The sequence below is a fragment of the Chionomys nivalis genome, chromosome 10, assembly GCF_950005125.1.
Source record: "Chionomys nivalis chromosome 10, mChiNiv1.1, whole genome shotgun sequence".
NCBI lineage: Eukaryota > Metazoa > Chordata > Mammalia > Rodentia > Cricetidae > Chionomys > Chionomys nivalis.
In genome coordinates, this window is record NC_080095.1 from 65132716 (window position 1) to 65155658 (window position 22943).

At 39.7% G+C, this 22943-nt stretch overlaps 1 protein-coding gene across 2 annotated transcripts in view; it reads right to left on the reverse strand.

Moving 5' to 3' along the window:
- LOC130882391 (signal recognition particle subunit SRP54) overlaps positions 1–22771 on the reverse strand; it is a 68244-nt gene extending 45473 nt beyond the window's left edge. The window contains exons 1-8 of one of the 2 annotated variants that reach the window (XM_057782402.1): positions 22525–22771; positions 13362–13471; positions 11272–11363; positions 10206–10290; positions 4700–4804; positions 3341–3407; positions 3185–3242; positions 176–326 (exon numbers count right to left, since the gene is read on the reverse strand). In XM_057782402.1, the coding sequence (XP_057638385.1) occupies positions 176–326; positions 3185–3242; positions 3341–3407; positions 4700–4804; positions 10206–10290; positions 11272–11363; positions 13362–13439 (636 nt within the window). In that variant the 5' untranslated portion in view covers positions 13440–13471; positions 22525–22771. The remainder of the gene's footprint in view (positions 1–175; positions 327–3184; positions 3243–3340; positions 3408–4699; positions 4805–10205; positions 10291–11271; positions 11364–13361; positions 13472–22524) is intronic. The other variant, XM_057782400.1, reaches the window with a different exon arrangement.
- Positions 22772–22943: the final 172 nt, after the last annotated feature.

Sequence of the window (22943 nt, forward strand, 5' to 3'; positions counted from 1 at the left end):
AACAAAAATGATGACATTAAGTCCTGAACACAGTTATAGGTCCCCAAAACAGAAATAATTCCTTAATTTATTTCTTATAGGCAAGAAGTAGCTTATATTCACTAAAAACTCTATCAGATTTCATAGTTAAATTGACTGAAGTCCTTTAAATGGTGTTCCGTGGAAAGCTACTTACTATAGCATTAGAAACTTGAAGCATTTCTTCAAACAAAGAATCTTCTTGTTTGTGCCGACCACTTGTATCAACAATAATAATTTCAAAATTTTCATTTTTGAATTTCTCCACTCCTTCAGAAGCAATGATGACAGGATCCATTTCTGTATAGCTGTTAAACATGAAACAAATGACTTCAACAACACTAAAATGGGAAAACATCCAAATACTATTTACTTGAAAATTGTCAGTTTATTCTAATCTACTCTGAAAAAGTGAAAATATTGTATTTTCAATTTAGAAGAAATTCCTAGTAAGTAAAATCACAGAAGCCATTTTTTTGGCACGAGGCAACACTAAACTTTCCTACAAAAGTCTGCTTAATTCTAATGCATGTTTTTTTCTGAATTGCTTCCTTAATGCTTTAATGTCCTCTTTAGTAAGAGAAGTCATGCTACAAAGCATATATGCCTGTCTTTCCATTTAAGAACATTTTGGTATCATTTTATGAAGTTATTAAATTGTATAGCACCCCATCAGATGATAACATCATCATTTACTATGTACATTGAGGTTGGTATGTTCATATTAAAAAGACAGGAAACAAAATAAATACTTCTAAAAACAGAGAAAGAGAGAGGGAGGGAGGGAGGGAGGGAGGGAGGGAGGGAGGGAGGGAGGGAGGAAGGAAGGAAGGAAGGAGGAAGGAAGGAAGGAAGGAAGGAAGGAAGGAAGGAAGGAAGGAAGGAAGGAAGGAAGGAAAGGAAGGAAGGAAAGGAAGGAAGGGGGAAGGGAATGGGAAGGAAGGAAGGAAGGGGGAAGGAAGGAAGGAAGGAAGGAAGGAAGGAAGGAAGGAAGGAAGGAAGGAAGGAAGGAAGGAAGGAAGGGGGAAGGGAATGGGAAGGAAGAACAAATGAACAGGGGCTAGAGAGATAGCATGGCACTTAAGAGCTCTGGCTGCTCTTCCAGAAAACCTGGATTCAGTTCCCAGTACCAAAAAGCAGGGTTCACAACCATGTTTTCCTCCAGTCCCTCTTCTAGACTGCAAGGGCACAGGGCAGGCACACATGTGGTACACAGGCATATATGCAAGCAAAACACCCACACAGAATAAAAAAATTAAAGTAAAAACGACAGCTATTAGCATTACTAAACATTATGTAATCAATCAATCAATCAATCATTTATTTATTTATTTATTTATTTAATTTTGTTTTTTTTAAGACAGGGTTTCTCTGTAGTTTTGGAGCCTGTCCTGGAACTAGGTCTTGTAGACCAGGCTGGTCTTGAACTCTCAGAGACCCGCCTGCCTTTGCCTCCCGAGTGCTGGGATTAATAGGCATGTGGACCACTGCCCGGAGCCTTTTTTGGTTTTTAAAGGCAGGGTTTTTCTATGTAACAGCCTTGGTTGTCCTGAAACTTGCTTTGTACACCAGGCCAGCTCTGAACTCACAGAGATCTGCCTGTCTCTGCCTCCCAAGTGCTGGGATTAAAAGTACGCACTGCCACTATGCCTGGCTATCACCTCAGATTAAAGCCATACAACTATAATTTGTAAAGGTATAAGGAAACATGATCAAAGATCTTTATAGAAAGGGACATTGAGCCAGGCAGTGGTGACGTATGCTTTTAATCCCAGCACTTGGGAGGCAAAGGCAGGTGGATCTCTGAGTTTGAGGCCAGCCTGGTCTGAGTTTCAGGACAGCAAAGGCTTGAAAAACCAAACAAAAAAGTAACAATAACTACATATATACAGATAGTAGGTTACATTAAAAAACTGCAGTAATTATCATTCTAAAATTAAATTACTCTAACAAATGGTTATTATTATTTTTATTATAAGCATACCACTGTACTCAAGTTTTGTTGTATGTATTTACTTCTATATCACAGGACAACTTGAAGAAACAGATGCTTTCTGCTATTAAGGCCCTGGAGATGGAATGCATGTACCAGTCTTGCTGACAGGCACATTACCTGCTGAGCCACCTCCTCAGTCCTCTCTGCAGTCGTTTGAATAAGGACTGGTTTTTTGGGGGGAGGGGGTTGTTGTTTTAATTTTTGTTCTTTTTTTTTTTTGATGGAACTAGATATTAAATTCAGGGCCTTGTATATCCTAGGCAAGTACTCATCCCATAAGCTACATGCACAGTTCCCATCTGATGAGTTTTGATAAATTTATGCAATCCATACAATCACTGCTGTAGGAATCAAAGTACCAAGAAGTGTGCTGACTAATTTTACATCAACTTGACACAAGTCTAAAAGAACCTCAACTGAGAAAATGACTCCATAAGATCACTGGGCTGGCAGTCCTGAGTTCTGTGAGAAAGCAGGATGAACAGTAAGCAGCACCCTTCATAGCCTCAGCATCAGCTCCTGCCTCCAGGTTCCTGTCCTGTTTGAGTTTCTGTCCCGACTTCCTTCAATAATCGACTACAATTTGGAAGTGTAATAAGTCAAATAAACCCTTTCCTCCCCAAGATGCTTTAGGTCATGGTGTTTCCTCATAGGAACAGTAACCCTAACTAAGACAGCAGACTCATTTTAATTTAAAATAATCTATCTTCCTATAAATATCTGTATGGAAATGATAATAAAAAGCATTAAAATTGCTAACTAGGTATGTTAATACATATTTCAAATTTTTAGTTCTTTAATAATATACTTATTTGCAGGTGTGTGTACACACACACACACCCATAGATGTGCCACAGTACATATGTGGTCATCTAGGAATACCTTCCAAAGGTGGTGTTCTCCTTCCACCATGCTTCTGGGAGTCAAACTCAGGGTGTCAGGCCCCTATTACATGCTGTTCAATGATAAAGAATTTCAAGAATATATTCCGTTGCATATATTAATGAGGATGCTTCAGGTTGTCTTAAATAAAAAGGAAAAGAAGCCATGTATGGTGGCACACACCTTGTGAGCTGAGACAGTCAGAGGCCAGCAAGGTCAGACTGGACTACAACTGAGACTGAGTTGCAAAAAGTCAAAAAAATAAAAATTAAAAAAAAAGTTACCTACCTTCCATAGAATGGAATTCTTGCTTTGGTGGCATTCTGTTTTAGCTGGTCAAACGCTCCTAAGAGATAAAGAGTTAATGAAGCCTCAAATGTGACAATAAAAATTACAAAAAAAAAAAAAAAAGAGGAAGAAAAAAATTGAATTTCAAAACACTACCTGCTCTGAATGTATCTGCACATATCAAACAAGTCTTCCAACCTTTTCTCTGGTAATAATATGCTAACTGGGAAAGGAAGATTAAAAATAAAGCATCAAAAAACAAATCATTATATATAAAACTTCTTTTGTTTAATTTTAATTTATCTAAGGAGTAAAGTAAAATTGCTCATAATTCTCTTGAATGTAGTATTAAATATTTTGAGGCGCAGCAAAAGTTCTGAAGAGTTTAAATTCTAAGTTTCACTCAATGAATGTAAGATGGTAAAGCACCAACCATCACTGTTAGACAGCCATCACCCCTGTCCTTAAACTGTAACATGGCTAAAGCTTGTCGGGGAGAGAAAATAATCTAGCAACCAAGTTGGGGAACCCAGACTAGGAGAGGGTCAATGAATGGAAAATTAACATAAGGATATGTAAGATAAAGGCTGTATCAACACAGTGGGACACTCAAAGGGGAATTTTGTATCTAAGAAGTAAATTCCCTTGCTTTCTTCAATTAAAAAAAAAATTATTGGCCGGGCGGTGGTGGCGCACGCCTTTAATCCCAGCACTCGGGAGGCAGAGGCAGGCGGATCTCTGTGAGTTCGAGACCAGCCTGGTCTACAAGAGCTAGTTCCAGGACAGGCTCCACAACCACAGAGAAACCCTGTCTCGAAAAACCAAAAAAAAAAAATTATTGTGTGCACGCGAGCTCTCCTCCTCCACCCTCTCTCTTTCATTGCGTGGCTCTGGAAGGCCTGGAAGGAACTAGAGAACAGGCTGCCCTCAGCGCATAAGCCCTCCACCCGCCTCTCCCTCTACTACACCTGGACATGCGGACACTCTTTCTTTCTGTTTTGTTTTTGTTTTTTTGTTTTGTTTTGTTTTTCAAGAGAGGGTTTCTCTGTTTAACAGCCCTGTCCATCCTGGAATTTGCTCTATAGACCAGGTTGGCCTCGAACTCACAGAGACCCGCCTGCCTCTGCCTCCTGAGTGCTGGGATTAAAAGAATGTGCCACCACCCAGCCATACTTACATTCTTTAAGGACAGGAATTTTCTTTTTCAAAAGAAATCAAAATTAACATTATGTTTCATAGTTTGAGAGGGTCTCATATAGCTAAGGCTGACCGCAAACTCACTAAGTATCTGAGGATGACCTTGAATTCCAGATCCTCCCACCTCTACCTGGGTTAGAAGTCTAACATTCTGACAAATATCACAGAGACTATAGGACTCCACTTTATGTCCTCCAAAAATATTATAAAAGCAGAGAAGATACATAAAGTAAAAATAAAACAGCAATATATAGCTTAGCCTTAAAACAAAACTTCATACACCTATATCTTCATGTGTCATGTTTCAGGTGTATTTACCTTCGAGCATGTTGTCGTTTTACCACTCCCTTGCAATCCAACAAACATGATAACATTCTGCTTTCCTTTAGTCGGTGTCCATGCTTTAACTCCAGGGTCTACAAGCTATATACCAAAAACAAAAATGTCGGACCAACATGACAGGCAAAATCCCATAACATTAAATTATAAACATTAAGCTAAGGATGTTTTTATTTTATTGAAACCACCATAATACCAACATTCTTAGGCAATTCTACGAGTTCCCAGCATGCAGACTGAAATTTAAGAGTTTTACAAAATATTGTGGTGCTGAAGTCATACTCAGACCTTTCATATCAGAGCAACTAGAGATAAGAAGCTCATCTGCATCCTATATTGTAACACAACACAAATGCCAAACAAATGCACCTGTATACCCCATATAAATTCAAATTTGGGGGCCAGTGGAATGGCTCAACAGGTAAAGATGATTATCAAACTTGACAACTGACTTTAATCCCCAGGATGGAGGGAAACCGCCAACTCCCTTAAGTTGTTGAACATGATATAATAGTTGCCAGACAGACAGACACACACACACACACACACAAATAAGTGCAGTTTTAAAAATTTCTCATAATATATAAAAAATATTTTATTATTTAGCCTCTATACATTTTTATTATCCAAACATTATCATTTCAGCATGCAATCTATACGAGATTTTGTATTTTCTTTTCTCATAGACCATATCTTCAAATTCAGTCAGTATATACATGTTTCTTTAAGGACTTATTCATTTATTATGTATACAGTGCTCTGCCTGCATGCATGCCTGCACACCAGAAGAGGGTACCAGATCTTATGATAGATGATTGTGAGTTACCATGTGGTGGCTGAGAATTGAACTCAGGACCTTTGGAGGAACAGCCAGTACTCTTAACCTCTCAGCCATATCTCTCCAGCCCCCTTGTCTTTCCTTTTAAATTAAAAAAAAAAAAAAAAAAAAAAAAAAGGTGCTTGGAGGTGGTGGCTTACACTTTTAATCCCAACACTCGGGAGGGCAGAGAGAGGAGAATTTGTGAATTCGAGGCCAGCCTTGTCTACAGGCCGAGTTTCAGGACAGCCAGGGCAACATAGAGAACCCTGTCTCCAACACCTCCCCCCAAAAGAAAACATTTAATTAAATGAAAAGCTAATTCTGGTAGTAGGGATGAAACCTAGGGCTTCATATAGCAAGGCGGGCACTCTGCCATTGATGTTTATCACTATCTCCCTCTTTAGCATGTATTTTCTGCTCAAATAATTTTATAATTCATTCTAGACACATTACAAGTGCTCAATAACCATGTGTCTAGAGGCTTCCATACTGGTAATCATCTTCAATTTGATAAACGTATATAAGAAGCAAAATAATAAATGGCACATGAAGATACCTTCTAATTCAAATATTAAAAGTTTCCAATGCCAAAAGATCTAAAGAAAGCAAGGGAGAAAAACAGAATTTTACAACAATGGGTTAGTAAGAAAGAGTCACACAGGAACAGTTCCCAAACAAATACAAGGCTTATCTTCTGTTTCATTTTTGAGAGTCTCATGTTACCTAGCTTGGTCTTGAACTCACTAGGTAGCTGAGGCTAGCCAAAAATTTCTGGTCCTCCTCCTCCTATCTCTTGAAGTCCCTGAATTATTATGTCATTATTATTATTACTATTGTTACAGACATGTGCTACTATGCTTTCTAAGTATAAGGCATTCTAAACATTTGTTCAAAAACAGTTCAAATTTAAGTACATTGGGAGCCTGAAATACTTATTTGCACATGATAACTCTATAATCACTGTTAATATTCTCGGTCAGATGTTTACAAAATAAACCATCATCATTATTACCATTATTGTTTGTCTTAGACAAGCTCTCATTCTGTAACCTAGACTGATTTGAAACCCAGGGTGCCCTAGAATTCCTGCTACAGTGCCTCAGTGCTAGGATCACAGGGTGAACTGCCAACCCTGGTGTAAATAAACCTTTAGTGGAAGACAGCTATGGCCATTCATTTACTACCTTTCCATTCCAAAAGCAGAGTTGAAGAGCTGCCATAGAGACTACGTGGTTCAGGATACCTAAACCCTTGAGGAAGTCTGCCACGCTCATCTAGACGACACCATCAAGGTATCATACATGAGTTTCAGGGAAGACTGGTAAAGAGAAGGGAAAACAAATCAAAACACTTTCTTATCCCTTTTCCAAACATGTTAACAACTTTGGAAAATTTTTAAAATGGGCAAAATCTGTCTTAAAACAAATCCACTTCCCTTTCTCCTATATCTTTTCGGTATAGAAAGCTGCCCTGCATTCACCTCTATTCTATATACCTCATGGCAGAATAACTCAGCTTTCTATTATTACTTGACAGTTTACAAATCTATCTTTCCCTCCTCCTACACTCTGAAATGAGTCTCCAACCTTCTAGTATGAAAATTCCTTTAACACCTCATTTGAAAGGGCAGCTGCAGTGTGTACTCTGAAGCCATATAAACCCCAGGTCTGCTGTACTGGAACTGACACTACTTACTTAGCACAGACATTACCCATCCTAGTGGCATGATTCTGAAACACCATGCATTTTGTCACTTTAAACACTAATTTACTGAGTTATGTAAATCTCACATTATTATTCAGTAATGAAGTGAATCAAACATTAAAAATATTGACTTTTCTGCTGGGTGGTGATAGCACATGCCTTTAATCCCAGTACTTAGGAGGAAGAGGCAGGCAGATTTCTGTGAGTTCAAGGCCAGTCTGGTCTACAGAGGGAGTTCCGTGACAGACAGAGCTGTCTGACAAGAAACCCTGTCTCAAAAAAAGGAGGTGGGGGAGGTGCTGAGATATGGTTCAGTGACTAAAAGCACTGGCTGTTCTTACAGAGGTCCTGAGTTCAATTCCCAGCAACCACACGGTGGGTCACAGCCATCTATATGAGATCTGGTATCCTCTTCTGACCTGCAGGTATACACGCAGGCAGAACACTATATACATAATAAATAAATGAAAAAAATAAAGAATAAAAAAATCAGTGCTAATTTCATCAGGAAAAAAAATCCATCAGGATTCTTTCAAATTCATGTTAGAGTTACAGCTTCTATTATTTTTTTTTTTTTTGGTATGGTGTTAGAGATTCAAACTAGGGTCCCCTAGTTCATGTATTTTCACAGATAATTTCATCTTGAATTTTATCACCAGCTGCAATATTGTCAGTTATTTTCCTTAAAGTGACAAGTTCATTTAACTTTGGGAAATAATTCTGCCAAACTAAATCCAGGTCAGAATAACCAGATTATATGCCTATTTCTCATTCACACAAAATGGTGCTCTATGCAAGCAGAACTTTAGTTTGCAACTGAGCTGAGCTTTAAGAGGATTTGAGAGTACAGCACCGAACTTTACATACACTTCCCACTTCATCCACAGTACCTTAAATAGATATACACATAATCAATAGTCACAATTTAACACAATTAATATCTACTGCTTTGGGAAGGATTTCCTTAAGTGAAAGCTGGCATTTTAAGTGCTTACTGGTAAAGTGTACAGTCACTAATAATCCAGTCTGGCTGGTATTACTGTCTTTTTGTTTATTGTTTGTGACAGTCTCAATATGTGGTCTGACTGGACTCAAATTCATAGAGATTCACCTGCCTCTGCCTTCCTGTTTTATTTAAAAATTATTCAGTAAAAATAGACATCTGAGCAATCTGCCATGATGTCTAAAGAATGAAAGAAAATGTAGAGAAGGGTCCCTCTGCTCAACAGATCTAGGAGGAAGTAATGGGAATAAGGGCATATGCCACCATGATTAGCTGGTGTTACTGTCTTGATTTACAACAGCAAGCTGTTATGTTGCAGAATATCCAATCATACCATGAACCCCAAGATTGTGTTATTTACTGGAAAACCTGTTTCTAACTGTGGCATGGCTCAGTTCTAGCACACACCTTTTCTGTTTGAATATTGTAAACAGGATTAAATAAAGTCGACCATAGGTCAAGAGGCGGAACAAGCAACCAGCAGACAAGTGAACACAGAATTGTTAAGAAAAAAAACCATAGCAAATAGGAGGGGTGTCAGGAGGACTAAGAGCAAGAGACGCACAGAAAGTAGAAGGGAGGAACATGCAGCTTGAGATGTTGCAGGAAAAAAGAGGTGGTTTCTGGAAAGTCGGCTGAAGAACGTAAGCTGGGCATTTCTCTGCCTCTCTGAGCTAGCAGGCTTACACTCCAGCATCTAGCTCCCAAGTCTTTACTGGTTAAATCAAACAACAGTTAGGCTGTACAAAAAGGCAAAGAGCGGAAGCTAGAGGCATAGCTCGATGACACAGCATGTGTTTAAGGTGTGAGTTTCTAAATTCAATCCCCAGCAGGTCACACTAGAGTAAATAATGTTTTAGTATTACTACCAAACAGTTTTAACTTTGCTTATATATATTGCTCTAGGTCATAAGCTTCTCCGAGATAAGAACCAGTGTGATCTCTGCTGTCCACCTGGCATACTACCTAGAAAAAAAAAAAGCTACAACAAATGCTTCCCAATTTAGTTCTTGATGCTCCAGAGTTGAGGATAATTCTTACAAAGGACTCAACTTCGTTTCCCAGCACCTACATTAGGTAACTCACAACCACTTGTAACTCCAGCTCCAGGGAACTCCAAAGCCTGTGACCTGCAGGCACTAGAAATCACATGCTCATATCCACAGACAAACACACACATTTGTACAAAAACATTTTTTCAAACAATTTTTATCTATTTTGCTTTTTATTAATTTTTTTGTTTTGTTTTTTCAAAACAGGGTATCTTTGCATAGCTCTAGCTATTCTGGAACTTAGATCTATAGTCTAGGTTGGCCACAACCTCAGAGATCCGCCTGCCTCTGCCTTTCAAGGCTGAGATTAAAGATGCGTGCCACCACCTCCCGGCTCTTGCTATTAATTTTTTATATTATTCATTTTATGTGTGTTTTGTCTGCATGTATGTATGTACCATGTGGTGCCTGTGGTGGCCAGAGGAGAGCATCAGATCCCCTGGAGTTGTGAACCATGTGGATGGCAGGAATTGAACCCGGGTTCTCTGAAAAAGCACAAGTGCTCTTAACTGCTGAGCTACCTTGCCAGGCTCACGCACAAATATTTTTTAAAATAGCCCATTTTCAGAAAAGTTAAAAAGCTCTCCCATCTATTTTTCTTCTAACATTGTTTTCCCTGTGTGTATGTGTCTGTCTGTGCTCGTGTCTCAAGACACACATGTGAAAGTCAGGGACAACTAGAGGGGTCGGTTCTCTCCTTCCACCACATAGAATCAAATTTAGGCTGTTAGTCTTAGCAGGAGACACCTTCAACAGAAAAGCATCTTGCCAGTTCAAATTTATATTTCAATACAGATGAACTGTCCATAAGATATATTAGAAGGGACTCAAAAGCCATGCTCATTTAAAATCCTATAAAATTTTATTCATTGAGTTGATAGTCTCATAATTTTCAAACATTTTTACCTTTACAAGTTCTTTAAATACAGCATGCTGAATCATTTTTCTTTTGTTCAGACCAGATGCCATCTCTTCAAGATCAATTGCAGACCTTCATAAGTGACAATTGTGGTAAGAAGAAGAAAAGTCAGTTAAGATAATCTGAAAGTATTTCTATCCCATAGAATATAAAGGTATTCAATCATTCAAATTAATAGTCTAATTAGCATTCACATAATATTATAGATTCATAAGATTATAACACAAAGAACTGTACCATAAAATACTAGATATAAAACTCTGGTTAGTTTTAAAGGCTTTCAGCTCAATGCATAAATACTAATTTCTCTGGATATAACTACAAAATATTAATTTATTTTTCTTGAAGCTTGTAAATTTTATACAGAGAATCACACTGACTTTCTAGTTCTAAATTCTTAAATGTTAGTAGTTCTGTATCTTCTCCCACACTATCAGTTTAGAAAGAAGGAATGCTAGGATTAGGATTCAAGAAATTAATAGAGGGCCTATATGGTTCGTATGCCTTCCCCAATGGATACAGTAACAAAGACCACACAGTACTCCTTCAAACAGGAACAGAGAAATGGAGGACAAAGGAGAATATAATTCTTCACTCACGAAGAAGGCTATTCATTCAATCTTACCACAACTGCATGAAGAAACCGAACTGTTAAAAAGCTCTTACAATAAAATCATATCCTAATCATAATAAATGACTGAACCCACCCAAATAAAGACGACAGAAGAAAATCTGCAATGCAATGAAGTTATCTTTGGCATGTTCACCATCATTATGGATATATACAGTCCTTCTTCTCTTCCCTCCATCTAAATCTTCCCGTCAAGGCTAACCTGAGATTCACCATATAACTAAGGCTAGCCTTGAACTCATGGAACTTCTTTTGTCTCAGTCTCCCAGGCATGAGCCATCTCCACAGGCAGTTTTTTGACACAGGAGTTCTAAATCGTTCCAGTGCCATACATAAGTATTTCATAATAAAGCAAACTTTCCTAATTACCTCCTCAATCCCAGTAAACCAAACTTAGTTTTCACACAATTAATTCAACTTACTTAACATTTTCTCTTAATTGCTTCACTAGTTTAATATTAACATCCGCTTCCAATAATGCTGTACATACTTCTTTTAGCATAGCATTTAATACCTGAAAATAAATAAAATTGAAATATGCTTACTGTTTTACTTCAGCAACATAAAAACAGCTGATCACGTATCATGTACTAGTTAATAAAGACATAGCAATACTATTGGAGAAGAAATAAGATTTTCCATTACCTTTAGAGAAAAATTATTATTAATTATCTGGTCATTCTATCAAAATAAGGCACGGCATTTAGTTTTACACAGGTATTAATAACCAAGTATTGATCATCACAATTTTGTTCTTATTAAAGCATCAATAATAAAAAACAATACCAAAGGAACAACAGATATTGCCCACAGTGTTTCCTAAATCACTGAAGAATTTTGATACCTATATTTGCAGCATATGCTTTTCCTAATTGGAGCAGTATGGAAAACAGAAGGCAACTCCCAGTCTTTCAATTCCTATATATTAAGAGAAATAAAGTAGAAAAGGGGTCTATTTTCCACTGAAAATTCCCTATCACAAGAGTGTGGAGATGCAGGCACTGTGATTAGAAAGTCATGAACTATAAGCACTGTAAGAAAAAAATAAAGCTTCAGCTGCTCACTCAAACAGGAACATGCACAGTAGAAAAGCAGCTGCATAAGAGGAAGAATTTCTGTCTGTTTTGCTCACTGCTTGACCTTTGTGCCAGCAAAATACCTGTAAATACAGGTCTTCAAATAGAATTGTCCTTTGTACGCCCTCCAGAGACCTATGAGGATTCTCCAGCCCTCATCAAGGGGTACTGTCTAGAACTGATTGTCCACCAGAGAGATGGTCTGGTTAATTTGCTAGTGGAACACCAAGGCTAGAAAACTTGTCAACTCAGAAATGGTTGTTCCACTTCCACCAAGTACTTCACACACTGACTTACCCAGTCCCACACCCTTTGAGACAGTGTCTCACTATAAAGCCATGGATGGCCTTGAACTTCTCTATCCTCTTTCCTCTTTCCTCTACTTTCTAAGTGTTGGGACTAGAGGCATGTGTCATCACTTCTGGCTTCCTTTGTCTCTATTTTTTTGGGGGGAAGTGTGTGGAAAGATGGAAATGCTTTAAAAAAAGTCTTGGGACTGGAGAGATGGCTCAGCGGTTAAGAGCAACTGGTTGTTCTTCCAGAGGTCCTGAGTTCAATTCCCAGCAACCACATGGCAGCTCACAGCTATCTATAATTAGATCAGGTGCCCTCTTCTGGTGTGCAGGCCTACATGAAAACAGAATGTTGTTTGCATAATAAGTAAGTTTATCTTGAACTCATAAACTGAGATCCTCCTGTCTCAACTTTCTGTGCACCAAATGTAGGATTTGTCATCTTTCTCAGTTCTGTTTCTCTACCAGAATAAGAATAAAGGCTATAGAACATTAAACATTACTCAAAAAGCTGTTGTTTTAGTTAGTATGGGTTATAAGACTAAGCAACAATTTAAGCTGTGATTTAAGTTCTGACTATCAAGGTGAAACAATGGCAGGAGAGAGGGGTCAGTGGCTGAGAGCACCTGCTGCTCTTCTAGAAGACCCCAGTCTGAGTCCTAGCACATGGAGAGCTCTCGAGCTCCGATACTTAAACTTTCCCTGCACACCTGCACTAGTGCGCACATAACCTCATACAGACATACACATAGTTAAAATAAAAAATTTAAGTTTAAAAAAAAAAAAAAAGTGAAGCCGGGTTGGTGATGGAGGACAACTTTAATGGGAAGCAGAGTTAGGCAGATCTCTGAGGTCAAGGCCAGCCTGGTCTACAAGAGCAAGTTCCAGGACAGCTAGGACCATGACACAGAGACACCCTGTCTCGGGGCATATGTGTGTGTGTGTGTGTGTGTGTGTGTGTGTGTGTGTGTGTGTGAAATAACAGGGTAAATTACTTTTCAGTGAAAGGCACTTCTTACTGTAATAATATTTACAGTATTAAATCTACGTCAAATTAAATCACAACTCTAAGGACCATTATTTAGTCCGGCTCTCCCATCCTAGTAACAATGCACACAAATGTGTTACACTGTATTTTCATACCTCCTCATTGATAATGGTGGCATTGCTCAATGAGCGTAATGCTGATGTTATTTTTCTTCCAAGATCTGCTAGAACCATCTTGAAGGTTTTAAGATGTACTTAAGAGAACTCTAGAAAGGAAAGAAAACATAAATTGAAAACCATTTCACATTAAGTCCTAACTGAAGAAAAAGAATACTTAAATTCAAATTAAAGTACTCAAAATTTAAATACTATTATTTATATGCTTCTATAACCTCAACCTGCAACTTTCATACATGCATATCTGAAAGATAAAATGTCTACTTGATTATGATGCTTTACATTTAAATATCTAGAGAATCTTATACATAAATCGTCTGATTTAAAATATCAAATAAGCCAGGCAGTGGTGGCATATGGCTTTAATACTAGCATTTGGAAGACAGAGGCAGGAGGATCTCTGTGAGGTCAAGGCCAGCCTGGTCTACAAGAGGTAGTTTCAGAACAGGCTCCAAAGCTACAGAGAAACCCTTTCTCGAAAAAACAAAATAAAATAAATAAAAGATAAAACGTCAAATAACATCTGCTGAGGCAATAACAATATGATCTTTAATAACTGTGTTCTCTTTTGGCACATGCTCTTGAGTATGAGTAACTGAATGCTACACCATGTCCACTGTAGATAACAGGGGAAGCAAACTCTCCAGAAATGGTGCTGAATTTCCACCTCAAGGACTCTGAGCTATTTTGAATGTGACTTTTAAGTAAAAAAGAAAAAGAAAAAGGAAAACCTAACCTTAATTCATAAATCGCTTAACTCTTCTAGCCCCAAACAAATCAACCGCTGAGTCATTAACTACACTAACAGTCACCTGCTAAGTAATTCCTTTAATCCCAGCACTTGGGACTCAGAAATAGACCTCTATGAGTTAGAAGCCAGTCGGTTCTACAGAGAGTTCCAGACCAGCTGAGGCTATGAAATGAGACCCTGTCTCAAAAATAAAAATAACATTACTTCATTTTAATACTTTTAACCACCAAGGAAATAATTACTCTTCCCATTCTAAAGTGATTTCCTGATTTCTTTTTTCTCTGAGACAGGGTTTCTCTGTGTAACTCTGGCTGTCCTGGAACTAGCTCTGTAGGTCAGGCTGGCCTCTTGCTCCCAAGTACTAGGATTAAAGATGTGTGTCACCACTGTCCAGCTGATTTCCTGAGTTCTTAACTCCAAAATACAGTAACCTCAAAATTCCTTTCCCTTAAGCCAGGCAGGAGGTACACTTCTGATCCTAGTACTTGAAAACACGGGAGCAGGAGGAACAGTAAAGAGCTGGAGGGCAGACTGGGTTACATGAAAAACTCTAAAACAAAAACAGAATAAAGGTATAGTTTTATAAAAGAATACAGATAGATATAAAAGTATACAGACTGCTTCACGTAAGGATGATAGAACTCACAGAAGTAAGTAAATATGAATACTGCCAGCCCCAAACACACTTTAGTTACTAGCTAGTAAGGCAAGGTCCATGAATGAACCGCAAAATAAATGCCAAAACAAATTCCTCTTCCTGACTATGAAGTAGAACCCAGTTCCTGCATCTTTGGTCTGCAGCCTGTCATGCTAGTCTTTGGACTGCAACTACAGCATTGGCTTCAACTTGCCTAACTTTAGACTTGTCAGCCTCTGTAATTTGTCTGAGCTAATTCCTACAATTCCTGAATATGGGCAGGCTAAATAGGTAGGAAAGCTGGCAAAAGGGAATTTGATAGCTGTGAAATGGAAAGAGCAGAAATACAAACATGGGATAGCCATAGGGGTGGTGACAAGGTATCCTAGTCAAGAGAGTGCTATACAGTTTTTAAAGGCTTTGAAAACAGCCTATAAACAATATTGGCCAAAAGATAACTGTTTAAAATAATTATTTTGGCAGTCTTTTTGAGATTTCTAGACTTGATTCCATTTGGCAGGGTATACAAGATACTAAAAATAAGACAAAAGAAAAAAAAACTGGGCATAGTGGTGCATGTCTTTAATCCCAGCACTCCAGAGGTAAAGGCTCTTTGAGTTCAAGGCCAGCCTGTCTATGTAGAGAGTTTCAGGAAGGCAGGGCTAGAGAGACCCAATCTCAAAAAGAGAGACAGGGAGAGAAAAAAGGGAAGGGAAGGGAAGAGGAATGGAGGAAAAGAGAAAAAAGAAAAATGGACTGGAGAGTTAAAACTTATTGCTCTTCTGGAGGACTTGATTCCTCGTTCACACCTAAAGCCAGTTCCAAGGGAGTCAGGTGCCTTCCTGTGACTCCCACACACCTGTACTCATACAAATGGCAAACATTTACACAGATTCATACAAATAAATAATAAAAATAAATCCTTTTAAAAAAAATAAGGGGCTAAAGATAAGGCATTGACCACTATTCCGGGTTCAGTCCCCAGCACCCACATGGCAGCTGACAACACAGCTCACAACTCCAGTGGTAGGGAATCTTCTGGTCTCTTCTTCCAACACCAGGCATGCATGTGGTACACCGACATACATGTAGGCAAAAAACTCCACAAACATAAAAAATGAAATAAAAAGGTAATTCAGAAGGAAAACAGTAAGAAAAGAGCTAATGTATCTGCCAGAGGGAGATTTAAGAGACTGAACTTAGGTGAGTTAAACATACAGGAAAAGAAAATGAATTCAGGATCTATTATAGAAAGGAAATATCTCAGGCTAATTAGAAAACATTACATTCAAACTCAAGCAAAATTAAGTAATTTAAAAATTAAAAATAATGACTATTTCCAGGAGTGGTGGTGCACACCTTTAATCCCAGCACTCGGGAGGCAGAGGCGGAGGATCTCTGTGAGTTCAAGGCCAGCCTGGTCTACAAGAACTGGTTCCAGGACAGGCTCCAAAGTTACAGAGAAACCCTGTCTCGAAAAACCAAAAATAAATAAATATTAAAGCTGGACATGGTGGTATAGTCCTTTAATTCACAGAAGAGACAGGGGTAGACAGATCTCTGAGCTGGAGGTCAGCCAGGGTGATACAGTGAAACCCTGTCTTTAAAAAAATTAAAATTTTAAATCATTGCTGGCATGATGAAAATGAGAAGTTTTGCTTACCTTGAGCAAAGGTTCTTTTCTTGTTTTTTTAAGTTACATGGTTGTTTAACCTCAAAGAGCAACTACTTCATGGAAAAGATTCAAGATTTCTTTCTTATCCCATATCCAAGAAACTGAGTCAATTCATGGAAGAAGCGGGATGCTTCTACTCGTCACCTTTCATCACTGCTATCAGTAGTGACGTAGTCCTATCTGTGTCACCACAATGAACTTAAGGTGACATCATAAAAAGAACATCCAGCATTTTAAGAAGTTAAAATCTCGGACTGGAGAGGTGCTCACAGGTTAAGAACACTAGCTCTTGCAGACATTCTGGGTTTAATTCCCAGCACTCACTCGGTAGTTTACAACTCATCTAAAGATCTGGAGCTGTAAGCCTTAGATGAGCAAGAACATGTGATGTTTGGGACTGGGGCTGTAACTAAACCTGAGGCCCACCATTTTGGCCCCCTCACTGCTGGTGTGCAGGCGCACACAGCTTTCACGTGGGTACCGGGGATTTAAACTCGGATCCATCCTCAAGCGCGCATAGCACATGTTCTTAGGCATTGAGCCATTTCCCAGACACCTCTTTATCATTTAAAGTTGTATTTATTTTCAGAGCAAGCATGGATTTATTAAGGAAATCTGAGGAAAACTCCAGAGGATGGATGGAGTTCTGGGGGATGGAATACCTTTCTCTTTTAAAACAGAGCCTGTTCTGTAGACTAGGTTGACCCTTTGCCTAGGTCTCTTCTGAATGCTGGCGTTATAGGCTGCATTATCATGCCTAGCCTAACTGAAGTCTTCTCTACGTTTTCTTGCATTAGCCTATGAAGTTGGCGGGAGAGAGAGCTCACATGGAAAAGTGCTTGCTACGCAATCATGAGGACTTGAGTCCAAACCTTTTTTTCTGGGGGGGGGGGATTTTTTTTTCGAATTTTTTCGAGACAGGGTTTCTCCGTGGCTTTTGGTTCCTGTCCTGGAACTAGCTCTTCTAGACCAGGCTGGCCTCGAACTCACAGAGATCCGCCTGCCTCGAGTGCTGGGATTAAAGGCGTGCGCCACCACCCACCCGGCAGTCCAAACCTTTTTTAATATCTTAAAACTCTTGGTAAAAATATAGCCAAGAATCAAGAGTAATTGAGATTATGTTTAATTATGCCCAGCAACAATATTTTGATCTACTAAAGTTGTCTAAAGGATCTAGGGAGACAGCTCAGCCACTGAAGTGCCTTTATATGCACAAAGACCTGGATTTGATTCCAGGAACCCATATAAAATAGCCAGGCGTGGTTACACATACACGCAATCTCAGTGCTGGGGGTGTGGAAACAGGCAGAACTCAGGGGCTTCTGGCCAGATTATCCTACTTGGCCAGTGCCAGGCCAGCAGGAGACCCTATCTCAAAAAACAAGGTGGACACAGCCTAAAGTGACTGCAGAAATCAGGAAAGGGAAAAGGGCTCACTGTGGGGTGGGGAAGGAGTAGAGAGGGATATATCAGGGTACAAGTGATCAGAGGGCAGGGGAGAGGAAAATAGGATAGGTTCTAATTAGGTAGAGGACGGGGATAAATACAGAGGACAGACAGGAGTGTAGGGATATTTTGTTTGTAATCTAACAAATAAAGTTGCCTGAAGATCAGAGGGCAGAGCTAAGACATAGAGGTCAGGCAGGGTGGCACATACCTTTAATCCCAAGGCAGGTGGATCTCTGTGAGTTCAAGGCCACCCAGGGCTACACAAAAACAATCCAGTCTAAAAGAGAAACAGTCAGGCAGTGGTGGCTCACACCTTTAATCCTAGTACTTGGCATTCATATGCCTTTAATGCCAGAATTTAGGGAGGTGGAGACAGGAGTGATATGGCTGGGTGGAGAGAGGAATATAAGGCAGGAAGAGACAGGAGCTCAGATGTAGTCAGAGGATGCAGTCTGAGTGTGCAGTCTGAAGATTCAGTAGAGGTAAAAGGCTGGCTGCACTGTTTCTCTGGTCTCAGCTTTCACCCCCTAATATCTGACTCCAGGTTTTTATTATTAAGACCAATCAGAATTCGAGCTACACAGGAGGGTAAAACAACCAAAATAAGGGTGCTTGAAAGAAGTCATACTATTAACACTCTACCTAAAAACAAAACAAAAAAAAGCTACAATATAATTAAGTCTGTATATAAATATACATATATAGTTTAAATGAAAATTTCTCATCTGGACTAACAATGTTCCCTCCAAGAACCAAAGACCATCTAATAAAAATGCAACACCCATGCATGAGAAGGCTTCTTTTGGATTGTACAAGAGACTCCCAAGACATGAAGGGCTACTGCTATCGCCCTTGGTTGCTCCCCCGCTCCAGAAGCAGAAAGCAAGTCCCTATTAATGAAAACACTACATAGTTCAGACACAGGGGCCAAAGATCTCGGAGCAGAAATCTCCCTCCCTGAAGACTAGCTTTCTTGGTAGCAGAGGGCTCCATGCAGCTTCAAAAGGAGGGAAGCGACCAGCGGTCGTACCCAGCTATGACTGTATCAAGCAGAGCAACTGGCATGGTACAGCAAGGGTGCAGTAGTGGCACACATACCCTGCAGTAACCAACAGCTCTCAGCTGGCCTCAACTTTACACAGGAATTATAGGAAACTAAGGAATGCTCAGAGCAGGAGAAACAGCCTCATGGATGAACACACCAACTGGTTATCTGATACCAAATGGTCAGCCCTGAAAACCTACATACAAGTCATACATAGACTGAGAAGGGTGTATTTATGTATTTAGAAATATACACATATACATACATGTATGTAACAACAGTTAATAAAAAACCATGAATTTTAAAGTGAGCAAGGGTATATAGGAGGGTTTATTGGGAGGAAAGGGAAGGGGAAATTAAAAAATTATATTATAATCTCAAAAATTAAAAAAATAACTTTAAAAAGATTTTACAATAAAAAGAAAAAAAGACCCTGTTAGGTACGAGTTAGGCAAGAAGGAACATATCCAACATTCTCCTCTAGTTTCTTCTTCAGACCTGCAGACACATATACACGTGCTCAAACACATAAACATATACCTCCCTCCCTTCCCCATACCACACCCAATAAACAACGAGAATAGTAACTAACAAAAACAAAAGGGTGAGTGTAGCAGTGCACAGCTTTTATTTTGGATGGGAGACTCCTAGAGACATCGGTGATCTACATGTGTGGTTTAAATAATAAGTACTAGGCCAGCCAGGGCAACATAGTAAGATCCTGTGAAAAAAAGAGAAAGGGAAAGGGGGGCAGGTAAGAAAGGAAAAGAAAAGAGGAAAAAAAAACCCCTACAAGAACAAAATATTGCCAAAAGGAAAACTGAAAACAAAAACTGCAAAAACAAAACAAAATACAAAAAACCTTGGAAATAGTTGTTGCTTTTGAAACTGAAAACTGGGGAAAAAAGGAAAAGGGGAGGAAGGCACAAGCACAAGTAATGTTACATTAGTTACATTTATACAAGCCTATCAGCTCAAAATAAAATCCTCAGTCAGAGTCTCCAGGGACAATGACATCAGAGGAAAAAAATAATAAAATGTTTTAGAGAACTAGTCTTATCTAAACTCTTGATTAGGCGCAGCCAGGTCTGGCCTCAGCAATATTCCTCAAGTCAAACAGGAATGAAACTGTCTTCAATGTTTTGCTTGTCTTGTTTTCAAAATAGGTTTTCTCTCTGTAGCGCTGGCTGTCCTGGAACTCACTCTGTAGACCAGGTTGGTCTAGAACTCGAACAGATCTGCCTGCTTCTGCCTCTTCAGTCCTGAGTAAGTCGTGCACCACAATAGCCCAGCTTGTCCTCAACTTTTAAAATATCTTAGGCAGAGGAACATTACAGGTATATTTTATTTTACCAGGAAGATTGCTTGAGACCATGGCTCCAAGGTCAGTCAAGGCAACATATTAAGATCTAGTCTCAAAAAGGAAGACAAAAACTGTATGTACACACATAAACATATGTACCTGAATATACGGAATAAAAACATCTTTGGAAACAACAGCAAATGCATCCAATGGAGAAAAACCCGAGAGTCACAAATCTACAAGTACTAGCCATAATCCCAAAGCTTACAAGAGAAATAAAAGTACACGAGACAGTCTACAGGACTGACTGACCAAACGGTTGTAAAGGGAAGAGGAACAAGGCAAAAGTTATTCCAGCGTTTCCAGTTTGAATAGCCAGGTGGCTAACAACGGCATTAAGCAATGGATGGGAGCAAAGGGAAGCGGCTCTGAAAGTTAGAAAGAGCAATACAGGAAAAAAAAATCCAAAGTCTTAGTTATTCATAATGTCCTACAACTTAAGTAAAATGTCTAGATAAGTGTTCCTTTTATTACACTGCTTTGTTGTATATTTTAGGAGTGGGGTACTGATAATGATGCCCAGGCTCACCTCCAATTCCTGTGCTCAAATTATTTCCCAGCCTACAAAACAGCCAGGCACATGTGGCTTAGTCTTTTTAAAAACTGAACATACACATTACACAACAAAAAACGCACTGCTTCTATACATTTCAACATATATAGCACATAACCTGGTGGAAAATGGGAGATGGAAGCAGTGAACTTGCTTTGGGCCGACTGAGTCCGCAGAAAGTGCAAAACTCTCAAATTGAAGGATAGGGGAAAGAAAGGCATGGCCTGTGGGAATAATGCATGAATACAACACATGCAGGTGAGAACACTCTCAAGGGGTGAAGAGCATGCATTCTCGCAATAAGGGGCAAATGTAAGAGCAGATCATCCAAGACAAAAGCATCCCAAGAGACTAAAAGTTTTTATTCCAAAAGCACACTGACAAAAAAAAAAAAATCTACCCTTAAAAGCAAAAAAAGCTACCATGGCAGGCACATAAAGTTACAGAAGCACGCCTTGTACAGTACTCTTTATTAAGTCAGAAAAGACTATTCAGACTCAAAAAGTCAAGGTGCCTAGGTTTGAGGGAATGTCTCCCTCTTCTTTTGGACCACTACTGATTTGTCCTAGTGATTGTACTAAACGTGCTACCTAACTCTCTTCAATCCTCTTAAGCCTGTTAGGAAATAGACACTTGATTTCAACAGCAAGTAGTTCAGACAAATCTCTTAAGGAGCAATTAACTTTCATCCCATACCTCTTATGAGACAGGGTTTCTCTGTAGCTTTGGTGCCTGTCCTGGAACTAGATCTTGTAGACCAGGCTGGCCTCGAACTCCCAGAGATCCACCTGTTTCTGCCTCCCGAGTGGTGGGATTAAAGGCGTGTGCCACCACCGCCCGGCTATCCCATACCTCTTCATGCCTAACTAGAGTGTGTCATTATTCGTCATGCTATATTATTTATCGACTTTTTCCTCCCCTGTACTCCTAGCATCTCTGTTGGGGCTTGTGTCCTTCATTACTTTATCCTTACGTCTTACCTGTAAACATTTTGTTCAAATGCATACAAAATAACTAAGTGAAGACTAGCAACAAGAAAATCTATATAAACTTAGAGGTGGTGGCACTGACAGATGGATCTTAGTGAGTTCAAAGTCGGCCTGGTCTACAAAGTGAGTTCCAGGACAGTCAGGTTTGTTACACAGAGAAACTTTGTCTCGAAAAAGCAAAAAAAAAAAAAAAAAAAAAAAAAAAAGGAGAAAGTCTCAAAACACAAAAGCATTGTCAGTACTGTAAACTAATAAAAAACAAAATCGTTACTATATTTCATCTTTGTCATTGAACTATCTTATTCATTTAGCCAAGATCTACTACGTGCAGAAATAACAGTATGTTAAGAACTAAAAGGAAAACAAAATCCAGTACACATCAGAAGGCTTTGAGCAAGTAGCCTCATCTAAGTTCAGGAAAGCCATCGAGACTACAAATGCTTACATCTTATTTGGCTCGGATAAATCTGAAGACAAATTAAAAGGGTAAACAGCGCATCCTTTAGTAAAACTTGCGAGGGAGGACAAGAGATAAAAATGTTGGGGCACCTCCGCCTCGGCGATCGCAGCCTGCGGCGACGAGGAACGGACTCCCGCAGAAGCGTCCCGCCTAAACTAGAGGTCCGGCTGCCCCGGCTACTTTCTCAGCAGCGCAGAGCGAGGAAAACCCCCACACTCACCGCGAAAGGCACCACTAAAGCCGCGGCCCCCCAGGGCCGGCGAGTCCGTGGCGAGGCCCCGCGCCGCAGAATGACACCCAGGAACACTGGAAGCAGAAGGACAAGGACGACCCCGCAGCCCAACTTCCCAGCTACAGACACCAGGGGCCCAGAGCCCAGCACCCTGAAGCCAACTCCCACCAGCTGGAACACCGACGACAGCCACCGAACCTTCCGCCCAATGAGGAGACGTCATCACTCAGCGTGGGCCAGCCCTCCGTGGAGAAAACACACTTCCGCTTCCGGGGCACAAAGCCACGTTCCGGCGGCCACCTACGCTTAGGGTTGAGGGGCGTTCTTTGCTGGGGCTGACCTTTGACCTTAGGATGCTACCTGTACGTCACTGCGGCGGCCGGCTAGCGGCGAAACCGGCCCTCTCC